The sequence below is a fragment of the Homarus americanus genome, unplaced genomic scaffold (assembly GCF_018991925.1).
Source record: "Homarus americanus isolate GMGI-L3 unplaced genomic scaffold, GMGI_Hamer_2.0 scaffold19318, whole genome shotgun sequence".
Classification (NCBI taxonomy): Eukaryota; Metazoa; Arthropoda; class Malacostraca; order Decapoda; family Nephropidae; genus Homarus; species Homarus americanus.
In genome coordinates, this window is record NW_024732238.1 from 3166478 (window position 1) to 3179104 (window position 12627).

Consider the following 12627-nt stretch of genomic DNA (forward strand, 5'->3'; position numbering starts at 1 on the left):
CAGCATTAAACAGCATACAACGTGTGGAAATATCTAGGGCAGAGGTCAAAGGTCAATTAGTTTACCACATCACAGGACTAAATCTAAATAAAGGTGAAGTCCCCCCACCCCCATCATGAAGGTGTTAAGGCAGCCTCTCGGTCTTCACGACACGTGGACCATCTTCCCGATTTTACTCTATTAGGGAGGAGGTGAGTTTATCATGATCAAGAGCGGGAGAGAGGCGAGCTAACGAGCACTCAGGGGAGATAGTGAGGGGGTGCAGGTAATCGCCCAGTGCTGACACAGGTAGTTTCATAGTGGTGGAGCCTCCTGTAGCAACCAACAAGGGCGTCTGGTGGGGCATGATGTGTCGAGGTACAGGCGCTGGTTATGATGGACGGCGGGGCGTGATGTGGCGAGGGACAGGCGCTGGTTATGATGGACGGCGGGGCGTGATGTGGCGAGGGACAGGCGTAATGTGGCCTGGGGGTCTGGTCTTGGAGGACACCTGTAAAGAAAACACCTGCTTGGGTAACACGATAACACCCGTGTGGATTAATTTGTGTTGGGGCAGGTGTATGTGGTGTTGTATATGCAGGTGTGGACAAGCTAGAGATTGTTGACAGATTCTGAGAGTTTGAAGAATTTCACTAATAACTATCATTACCACCCCCCACCCTTCTCCTCCTCCTACCACTTGCCACTCCTCCCATTCCCCCCTCCTACTCCTCCCACTCCTGCTCCTCCCACTCCCCCTCTCCTCCTACTCCCACCCACCGCCTCCTACTGCCACTCACCCCTTTTCTACTCCCATCTGCTACTAATCGCCCGGAGCTACATAAGTAATATCGGTTTTATTTTCCTCCTTATACCATCGTCGTCTTCAAACCTCTGCTCCCAGGAGGAAAAAGTGACTCTTATTCTCAATCTTTGTTTGTCCCGTCAAGTTGACCTGTGTTACGTCAGTCGCCTGCCACTACTCTGAGGAAAAAGAAAAGGAAAAAATGGAAAAAAAAGAAAGAAGGACAAATTGTAGAAAATTGATAAGAAGATGAATAGTAGAAACTGTGTTGGTTGATAAGAGGAGTTTAGCACGTACTGTATATTTGACTTTACCTAGATTGGGAAGTCACTAATTACAGGTTATTTTTTTCCTCTGATGATAAATTAAAGCGAGGTGAGTTATGACGTCATCTGTTGTGTGTGTGTGTGTGTGTGTGTGTGTGTGTAAATAATAATATAATAATATAATAATAATACTAACGGTTTATTGAAGAGCTTGGCAGTAGAAGGCTGAAAATATACAGTGTGTGTGTGTGTGTGTGTGTGTGTGTGTGTGTGTGTGTGTGTGTGTGTGTGTGTGTGTGTGTGTGTATCATTACTGTTAAATACTGTATAATTTCCGTCAATAAATCATAAGTTTTAGAATATGTTAATGTGTTTTTAAGTGATTATATTATCATTAATTATGGAGGCTAATTAAAGGTAAAAAAATATACATACCTGAGTATACATAGAGAGAATGGAGCCACACGTCTGCCATACCTGTATTCCACTTAATTCTCCTCCACCTTACACTCCATCCACCTCCCACACACAGCAGACACTTCCTCTACCTCGCTGCCGCCGCTCCACACAATATTGTTGAGCTTCAAGTCTCCCAACAAAAAGTTTACCTCTGTTGATGGGTGCTTTTGAGCCTTCCTCTCCCGCCCCCTCCTCCCCTCTTGCCTCCCTCTCGCCCCTCCACCCCGCCCTCACCTCCTCCGCCTCCCCCCCCTCCCCCTCAAACAACTCGCCTGCTGAGAATCATATATATTTTGTTATCCTCTGCTTCTCTTGTTCTGCGCTAGTCTTCATTTTCGTCTCCTTTCTTACAGTTATGCATAAACGTGAACTAGCTCTTTGTGTTAGGCCCGAAGGTGTGTTGGAACCAAACTGTTCCAGAATCTAGAAACATTTATCACCTTAGCAAAGACCATGTAGGTGTTCACTCGGTTCTTAACGAGGACACACGTTGCTTTACCGTCTTCCAAACTCTGCAGCACAGAAGGGTCGTGAAGACACCTATGATACTGTCCCCTCACACACACACACACACACATACACCCACTGTCACCTTACACACATACACCCACTGTCACCTTACACACATACACCCACTGTCACCTTACACACACACCCTGATGATATGTTTGCCCGAGGGACTCAACATGGGCTGGTGTAAAACGTGGACTACAGCAGGAAAGCTTTGCGTAATTTCTGTAGAGGAAATGTTGTGAAAATATTATCGTACCCGTATCCTCTTCGATGGGCGAGTCGCACACTGCCTCGCCACAGCAAATTATGAGGTGCTTTAGCCTGCGCTCCTGTGATGGTGCTTGTGGTGATGAACTGTGGTAGTGGTAATGAACTGGGGTAGTGGTGGTGATGAACTATGGTAGTGGTGGTGATGAACTATGGTAGTGGTGATGAACTGTGGTGGTGATGTTGAACTGAAGTGGTGATGAATTGGGGTGGTGATGAACTGGGGTGGTGGTGGTGATGAACTATGGTAGTGGTGATGAACTGTGGTAGTGGTGGTGATGAACTATGGTAGTGGTGATGAACTGTGGTAGTGGTGGTGATGAACTATGGTAGTGGTGATGAACTGTGGTGGTGATGATGAACTGAAGTGGTGATGAATTGGGGTGGTGATGAACTTGGGTGGTGATGAACTGTGGCAGTGGTGATGAACTGGGGTGGTGATAAACTGTGGTGGTGGTGGTGATGACCTGTGGAAGTGGTGATGAACTGTGATGGTCAGGAACTGTGAAGGTGGTGATGATGAACTGTGGTGGCGGTGGTGGTGATGAACTGTGGGGGTGATGAACTGCGGTAGTGATGAGGCTGAAGAGTTAGACATCTGATTGGCGGAAGACTTACCACTTAGACGTCACGGACCTCCTGGTTGGTGGAAAACTGATGAGTTAGACATCTGATTGGTGGAAGACTAGCCAGTTAGGCGTTACGGACCTCCTAATTGGTGGAAAATTGACCAGTTAGACGTCACGGACCTCCTGATTGGTCGAAAACTGATTATAATGATAATTGTTCCCGTTTATGTTTGTTTTAGTGATGTATTCTGTTACTCCTCTTCTACAGGTGTGTGAGGAGACAGGTGGTGTTGGTGCAGGTGGGTCTCTTGGCCTTGTTCGTGTTCTTGGCCCAACTTATCCGGCCAGACCAGTCTTCCTTCGGGCCATCTTCTTCAGGTCAGTCTTTCAGTGTCCGAGCCTCCTCCTTCCGTTCCTCCTCCTCCTCCTCCTCCTCCTCCTCCTCCTGCGACTCCTCTTCTTCCTCCTCCTCCTCAGTGTCTCAGGCCATCCTCTCTGCTCAGTATTACAACAAAACGTCTCAATTTTTTTCTACTTGTTGTCATTCAGGAGAGAATCACCGACTCCAAAGATCACTTCAGGAAAGGAGTCAAAGAATAACAAGAGGTTCTCATACAACAGAAGTGAACAACAGACCTTTGTCGAGATAGGGAACTATTTAGTCATCATCATCATCATCATCATCATCATCATCATCATCATCATCATCAGTGAAGTTTACCTGTTGATCCAGAGCCTCAATTGCAGAACAAAAACAAGAACCCTCAGTCATGTTTGTCTCAGATATGTCCTTGAATATATACCAGGTAGGTTAGGTTAAGTTAGGTTAGGTTAGCGAAGGAGAAAACGAAAAGAGAGAGAGAGAGAGAGAGAGAGAGAGAGAGAGAGAGAGAGAGAGAGAGAGAGAGCACAACACAGTACCCTAACATCTTTAAACTTGTATAATAACTCTCTTAGAACGGAAGAAATTATACAAACACTCACCTCACTTAACCTAACCTAACCACATCACTAGAGCCCCATCCCCTCGCTCTTCAACTTCCTCGGATATAGACAATTACTTATAAAAAAAAAACACAAGAAAAAAATTACGATTAGTTCTAACTTTCAGTAAATAACGAGACGAAGCTTGATGGAGCATGTAAACAAACTTGTGAGGTGATGTTTGTTTTTTGTTTTTTTCTTTTATTTTGTTTTTTATTTTTATTTCTTCAAGTACAATAACCATTTTTTGTTGTTCAAGAATGTAAGTCAACAAGGAAGAAGGTTTTTAACATATTTGAGTGAGAGTTCAATAATGCTTTGGTTGGAAGACTGATAAAGACTGAACAAGGTGTGGGTGTGCTTTAACACTCTTAAGACACTTGCGGCAAGATATAACCTGCAAGTGTGTATTAATATTCCCTCTCGTTAACCTTCAGGACCACAAACTAACTAACTATCTTACAGGACCGAAGGAGCGAAGTGAAGAATTGAGGAGAAGAGTGAAGGAGATTTGTAGCGTCTTCAACGTGTCCTCAGAGATCTCACCCCTCCAGTTACAACATATCTACGTCGACGACACCCGCAGGCTCCTCTACTGCAGCGCCCAGAAGGTAAGACGAAAGGAAGCTGTAGTATACCTCGTAGACGATACTAGGCAGCCCCGTTTACACCCAACCTTTATCACTCATATCCAACCAATATTTGAAGCTTCCCAACGTGTTTTTGCCTTCTTCACGCCTAAACCACTGCTCTTGTGCTCGCTATTGGTTTGGTAGCTGAAGTATTTTAGTTAAACCATTATTATGTGTTCGCTACGGGTTAGATAGCTTAATTATCTTAGTTATATCATCTTTATATAACTCCGACTTCAGTGTATACACCTCGATCATGTCGCCTCTCACTCTACGTTGCTCGGGAGAAGGTAAAATCAGATTTCATCCTCCATTGAATGTTTTCCAGGAAATTGATATCCATTGTATAGTACAGTGACCAACTCTGAGCCCCATAATGACGTCTGACCATCTGTTCACAGGTGGCCAGCAGCGCGTGGAAGAAGGTGTGGCTGAGGTTAACTAATCCATCATTTAATGTGTCTGGCATCATGTCCAACAGGTGAGGAAAAGTGCTTACACACACACACACACACACACAGACACACACACACACACACACAAACACACACAAACACACACACACACAGTAATACACGTCAAAACAAAGCATTATCCATTAATTCCAAACACATCGCTATTATTTAATATTTCCAGACTCAACATTCACCTCAAGACGCAGGAATACATGTTAATTCAGCCCAAGTTCGAGGACGTGTGGCCGGACATGCTGGCCTCGTACAGGAAGTTCCTCTTCATCCGTCACCCATTCCATCGAGTCGTTTCAGCCTACCGGGACAAGATGGAGGTGATAACTGAAGTGGAAGACCTTGGAATATCTCACTTTATGAAGAAGAAAATATCTGAGAAATTTGGGTATGTCTTTCTTTGTCTTAATTTATCTCTGAAGTGTCTTTCTCATGTTTGTGTGTCTGGCTCTCGTGTCTCTTGCATGTGTCTCACCCGTGTCTCACCCATGTCTCACCCATGTCTCACCTATGTCTCACCCATGTCTCAAACTATAAATCTTAAATGAAAATGTAAACACCTTGAAATCCGAAATGAAACTGGAAATACCGATTATCCGGCACCCATTAATCCGAAATACCGAAGAAAATCCCATTAATCTGAAATAACAACGAAAAAAATCCCTTAAATTCGAAATAACAATGAAAAAATCCTTTAAATCCCAAATAACAATGAAAAAAATCCTTTAAATCGGAAATGGGAGAAAAAAATACCGAAAATCCGAATTGCAACGAAAAATTCGGAAATAGAATACTGAAACTGTGGGGGAAAATTTATCACCTCTACGTTCACTAGATTAAAAAGAACAAACCTCCCCTTAAAGTGTATTGAGTGAGTCAGGAAGATAATTCACTCCTTAATCTCCAAACTTGATGATATATTAAGCAGTAACAGAGAAGGTATTTCCCCTGGTAGACAACAGTAACTGATGCCTCAAGTTGTGTGGTAGGTGGGAGAGAGAGAGAGAGAGAGAGAGAGAGAGAGAGAGAGAGAGAGAGAGAGAGAGAGAGTGTGTTTGGTCCAATCCACGAATCAATCACGTACCCACACACAAACACACACGTATACACAGACAAGTATATACGCTAACACACACACGTATACACTTACGCATATAAATAAAAATACATTCAGATATCCATAATCATATCAATACCTCTATTAATATTAGTGTATCTCTCACTCGTATGTCAAGGGTTCGTGTCCTGCTTGGCCCAGACACACGTGTGACCCCCAGTTACCAAACATCACATAATTTATTCATTATTATCCCACAGTAGTTCGTCAACAGATCCTGAAGGAGTCGTCAAGTTCGAGGAATTTGTAAGATTCATCAGCCATCAGGAAGAATACGAGGATATTCCCTGGGATGGCCACTGGCTTCCTGTCCACCAGGTGAGTCCAGGTGTTGACTCATCACCCAAAACGGAAGCAGTTAGAGATCTGAAACTTTACACATATATTACAGAGGTTTTAAGGTGTTACCATTGACCACGGACCATTCTAAGGTGCTACCATTGACCACGGACCATTCTAAGGTGTTACCATTGACCACGGACCATTCTAAGGTGTTACCATTGACCACGGACCATTCTAAGGTGTTAACATTGACCACGGAACCCCGGGTGGTCTGGACTGAGACATCACCACGGCGATTGCAGGAGATGGCTACCCGGATAAGGGAAGGCAAACTGTGATAGCCGGATAATTTTGCCATTAACGTAATATACATATTTATAATTTTATAAGCAAATTCCCATTAGTCTCCACACTGTCGTAGCAACACACAAGAGTCTCCAAATGCCTCTCAAGGAACTGAGGCAACAAAGCTCTACGTCATTTTCACTCCTCATATGAAGGATCTTTAGGTCTGACGCTCAGGTGACTCAGACATAAACAAAAAGTAAGACCCTCAGCTGACTACATAAACACTGGACTCGAGAGAATCACAGGATGGCCTCAATAAGCTAACGATATCGAGAGAAAAATGTCAAATGCAGTTTAATGATGAGAAATGTGGAACTGTTAGACTGATAAAGAAAATAGTGGACCTGGTTATGAGCTCAGGTTTAGGGGTAATGGTGAGTTGGGCCCTAACACCCAGACAGCATCTTGTTTATGGAAGTAATATGGGTAAGAGGGTTTACTGTACATCTAGGAGCATTAATGATAGGAGCAGTAGTGTGACTCTATCTACCGTTAGTGAGACATTAAGAAACCTGAATATGGATTATCTTGGATGACGTAGAGTGACCGATATTAGATATTTCATTTTATCTAGGAAGGAAATATGTAAACGTGGATTTTGATATCGAGTTGCAGATATGTGGAACAAGTTACCTAACAGTTTCCTTAATTCTTCCTCGTTGGAAAGTTTGTAATATAGGTTAGGCGGATATATAAGTAATAATGTTTGGGTATAAACAGGAGCTGCCTCACATGACCTAATATTCTAATGCAATTTCCTTTAGTCTTAAGTTATTATGCAATAAGTTCAACATTTTATACTCCAGATATGCAACCCGTGTGGCATCCAGTATGACTTCATCGGCAAGTTTGAGCAGCTGGACCAAGACTCGAGTTATATCTTTAAGTGGCTGGAGGTGGAGGAGGAGATGGGTCAGTTCCCCGTCCCTATGAAGACCACAGCCGCCTCCAGCCTCGCCTCCACCTACCTGCACAAACTCAATTCCACCCTCAGGAGGGCCTTCGTCAGCCGCTATATACTCGACTACCTCAGTTTTAACTACGACTTTGTATGAGGACGACCAGTACTGAGGCTGACGGCGGTGCTGAAGCATCACCGTTTAACCATAAGACAGATACAAGGTACTGGTGACCTGTAATCATAATTTATTGCAACCAGTTACACGTATTTAAATAATCGTAATCGATCACATTATTTGATTTGCGTTACATCGTAATTGATTACACTTCAAATGTAATCGTATTCACGATTGTTTTCGCAATTACATTTATTTATCCCCATTATATTTAACATGAAATGCCACACACTCCTGACGGGGCTCTTGTCATCTTGTACCAGGGTTAGTGAGCTCTTAGTCTGGTGCAGATAATCTACCTCAGTTACTACCTGAACCATCTACGTCAACATTTTAAAGGGAGAAGTGGGCAGGGAGGATAGGGAGAAGTGGGCAGGGAGGATAGGGAGAAGTGGGCAGGGAGGATAGGGAAGGTGTGGGGACAAACACGTGGCATCAAGTAGGGATGTGGTGGTGTGCTTAAACAGGGAGGGCGGCTGTCGCTGTCACTGGAGTCTGATAAACACCCTTCGTGACCTCTGCTCTGTTATCCTTTTTGCGCTACCGCTCACAGGATGCGTACGGGGTGCACAATAAACTAGCTGCTATCCGCAGCAAACTTCAAATTCAATTCCTTATTAACAACTTTTACCTTGGCAAATGTTATCTTCTTTTTCATATAACAACAAGACTCTCTAGATGAAGTTATTAGTAGTGTGCACGTGTTTGGGTACAGCCAGTGCACAAGAAGGAGTTGTGCACGCGTAAGGCTATGGTGAGTGCACGGTTGGGAATCTCAGGCATTTATCATGAATTCTGTTGGTGTACAGCAGAAGTGACGTGCACACATCAGAGTTACAGTTAGTGCACGACAGGGTTCACGTGCACATATCATGAGTAACAGCTAGTGCACGACAGGGTTCACGTGCACATATCATGAGTAACAGCTAGTGTTCACGTGCACATATCATGAGTAACAGCTAGTGCACGACAGGTTCACGTGCACATATCATGAGTAACAGCTAGTGCACGACAGGGTTCACGTGCACATATCATGAGTAACAGCTAGTGCACGACAGGGTTCACGTGCACATATCATGAGTAACAGCTAGTGCACGACAGAGTTCACGTGCACATATCATGAGTAACAGCTAGTGCACGACAGGGTTCACGTGCACATATCATGAGTAACAGCTAGTGCACGACAGGGTTCACGTGCACATATCATGAGTAACAGCTAGTGCACGACAGGGTTCACGTGCACATATCATGAGTAACAGCTAGTGCACGGTAAAAGGGCGTAGACTAGGTTTTGTCCAGGTGCCTCGTGCGTCATACAATAGTACAATACTGGCACAATATATTTCTCCTAATACTTTATTGTTGTTTTCAAGTCATGCGAGCGTCGACACACTGTAAACACAAGTCAGGCAGACGGGGAGGAACAGCTGCATGAGGTGGACAGGTGTTATTACTATTTTACGTCAAACCCTCTTTGTAGTTTTGTTCACATGCGGAAAAGGCAATTTGGTTTAGTCACGTGATCTCATTTTATAGCTATTGGTTGGTTATGATATTATGGTGTTAATGTGTGTGTGTGTGTGTGTGTGTGTGTGTGTGTGTGTGTGTGTGTGTGTGTGTGTGTGTGTGTGTGTAGGTACAGGTGTATGATTCGGGTAAATTACACTCTTCTAATTAACAACAAAAGTCACTGAAAAAAAAAGCATCAACACATTTTAAATAATAAATAAATAAATAAATGAATAAAATATACAAAAAAATCGACCAAAAATCGTCTCGTAAAACTACAATTGTCCGAACGTTCTTTTAAGAGTGGTGAAAAATGATCCGGATTGCTTCCCATAAAAGATTCAGCTGGGGGAAGAGAAGCCTCATACTGACAATAAAACACGTCTTCTCTTCTCTCACACGGTAATAAAACACGTCTTCTCTTCTCTCACACGGTAATAAAACACGTCTACTCTTCTCTCACACGGTAATAAAACACGACTTCTCTTCTCTCACACGGTAATAAAACACGTCTACTCTTCTCTCACACGGTAATAAAACACGTCTTCTCTTCTCTCACACGGTATTAAAACACGTCTTCTCTTCTCTCACACGGTAATAAAACGCGTCTTCTCTTCTCTCACACGGTAATAAAACACGTCTTCTCTTCTCTCACACGGTAATAAAACACGTCTTCTCTTCTCTCACACAGTATTAAAACACGTCTTCTCTTCTCTCACACGGTAATAAAACACGTCTACTCTTCTCTCACACGGTAATAAAACACGTCTTCTCTTCTCTCACACGGTATTAAAACACGTCTTCTCTTCTCTCACACGGTAATAAAACGCGTCTTCTCTTCTCTCACACGGTAATAAAACACGTCTTCTCTTCTCTCACACGGTAATAAAACACGTCTTCTCTTCTCTCACACGTAATAAAACACGTCTTCTCTTCTCTCACACGGTAATAAAACACGTCTACTCTTCTCTCACACGGTAATAAAACACGTCTTCTCTTCTCTCACACGGTCACGTCTCTCTCACGGTAATAAAACACGTCTTCTCTCACACGGTAATAAAACTTCTTCTCACACGGTAATAAAACACGCTTCTCTCTCACACGGTAATAAAACTCTTCTCTTCTCTCACACGGTAATAAAACACGTCTTCTCTTCTCTCACACGGTAATAAAACACGTCTTCTCTCACACGGTAATAAAACACGTCTTCTCTTCTCTCACACGGTAATAAAACACGTCTTCTCTTCTCTCACACGGTAATAAAACACGTCTACTCTTCTCTCACACGGTAATAAAACACGTCTACTCTTCTCTCACACGGTAATAAAACACGTCTTCTCTTCTCTCACACGGTATTAAAACACGTCTACTCTTCTCTCACACGGTAATAAAACACGTCTACTCTTCTCTCACACGGTATTAAAACACGTCTTCTCTTCTCTCTCACGGTAATAAAACACGTCTTCTCTTCTCTCACACGGTAATAAAACACGTCTTCTCTTCTCTTCTCTCACACGGTAATAAAACACGTCTTCTCTTCTCTCTCACGGTAATGGAACTTCCTCAACACAACAACGAACCCATCTGCCAAACTGATAGCAATGGAAGAAAGCTCACTATCACCTTATCTGCCAAACTGATAACGAGACATAAATCAACACTACAAGACATAAACCAACACAGTATAATGGTACCAGGAAGACGGTGGTACTTTCCATTCAGTGATACCAAGAAGGAAATATTTCTCTACACTGTTACCAGACAAGAGTTGATCCCTAGCTACAGTGACATAAAATGGCCCAACAGATCCTACCTCTCTCCTCTCTCTCTCTCCTCTCCCCTCTCTCCCTCCATCCCCTCTCCAACCCCTCCCTCCCGATCTATCACGACAGAAGAGTTTTGATGGCGAGAGAATTTAAGGAAAAATATATGTCCATAAACACCATCGACTGTATAGCTACTAGGCCTACAAACAATATATAGGCCTACAAACAAGAACTAGAGGCCTACAGCGTGTTTATAAAGTCCGTGTGTACATTTTTTAACATCAATAATTTTGTATGTATTTATGTAGTAATTATGCTAAAACTATATTAAATCTATCTTTAATCTGTTATATATATATTATTTGTCTTATATCAACATAGAGAGTTATTAAAGTTTAAAAGTGGGCCACAGGGACTTTATAAACAGCCTGGAAAGAAGTAAGCAGCTTTGAGTAACGTAATGGAGTGTGTTGTTGTAAGAGCTGGCAGACGTGATGCAATTGGTAGAGTCTTCCCCTTTATACCGATCCAGGAAACACGTCACAGTCTAAACTAGTCCCGATACTTTGTTATATTTTTCCTACATTGTGTACTTTATTTTCATCATATTGCTGTATTTTCATCATATAACTGTATTTTCATCATATTTAACATCATCTTATGGTCTTGTTCGTCTTGGTGATAATACAGTAAAGACGACACAACTCCTGTCTTCTCGTTCCTCAAAGACATCGTCCCCTGTATGTCGTTTAACTCGGTCGTTTCTGTGTCTCACGAAACACCTGCTGACTCACGAAACAAATTTCTCTTGTCAAAACTTTGTAGAACTTTTCCCCAGAACGTGGCGAGCACAGCTGTGGCGAGGGACTTGGGGATATCTTTTCACACAGTGTTCCCGACGTGGAATTATTAAGGAGTTTATTAGTAAAGATGATGAAGTCAGACGCTGCAGTAACGCTGGGAGGAAGGTGTACAGTTAAGATGATGATGTCAGACGCTGCAGTAACGCTGGGAGGAAGATGTACAGTTAAGATGATGATGTCAGACGCTGCAGTAACGCTGGGAGGAAGGTGTGCAGTGATGATGATGTTGTCAGACGCTGCAGTAACGCTGGGAGGAAGGTGTACAGTTAAGATGATGATGTCAGACGCTGCAGTAACGCTGGGAGGAAAAGATGTGCAGTAAAGATGATGTTGTCAGACGCTGCAGTAACGCTGGGAGGAAGATGTGCAGTAAAGATGATGTTGTCAGACGCTGCAGTAACGCTGGGAGGAAGGTGTACAGTGATGATGATGTCAGACGCTGCAGTAACGCTGGGAGGAAGATGTGCAGTAAAGATGATGTTGTCAGACGCTGCAGTAACGCTGAGAGGGAAGATGTGCAGTAGAGCAAATGGCCGCGATCACAGCCTTCCACCTGGTTTCTCCCAAGCGAGATACAGATTACCTGTTTCTTTTTCCACTCTCAAAGTAGCCAACCTCTCACGGCTGCCGCTGAGAAGAAAACGTTCAGGCAATTTACACAGCTAAAACAGTGGTTCTTTTAAGGCAACATTCTACACTATAAACGCCAACAGAATTCAGAGTAT

The 12627-nt window shown here is 43.2% G+C and overlaps 1 protein-coding gene across 2 annotated transcripts; it reads left to right on the forward strand.

Annotated features, from left to right (window-relative positions):
* The first annotated feature begins 2312 nt into the window (after positions 1–2312).
* Positions 2313–7875, forward strand: LOC121868191 (carbohydrate sulfotransferase 11-like). Of its 2 annotated transcripts, none has more exons than XM_042368499.1 (7): positions 2313–2333; positions 3127–3236; positions 4308–4453; positions 4876–4955; positions 5111–5329; positions 6259–6376; positions 7495–7875. In XM_042368499.1, exons 1-7 carry the CDS (start codon positions 2329–2331, stop codon positions 7741–7743), a joined length of 927 nt encoding a protein of 308 aa, XP_042224433.1. In that variant the 5' UTR covers positions 2313–2328; the 3' UTR covers positions 7744–7875. The 2 variants fall into 2 exon arrangements, with proteins under 2 accessions (XP_042224433.1, XP_042224434.1); XM_042368500.1 differs by having other exon boundaries at positions 6262–6376.
* Positions 7876–12627: the final 4752 nt, after the last annotated feature.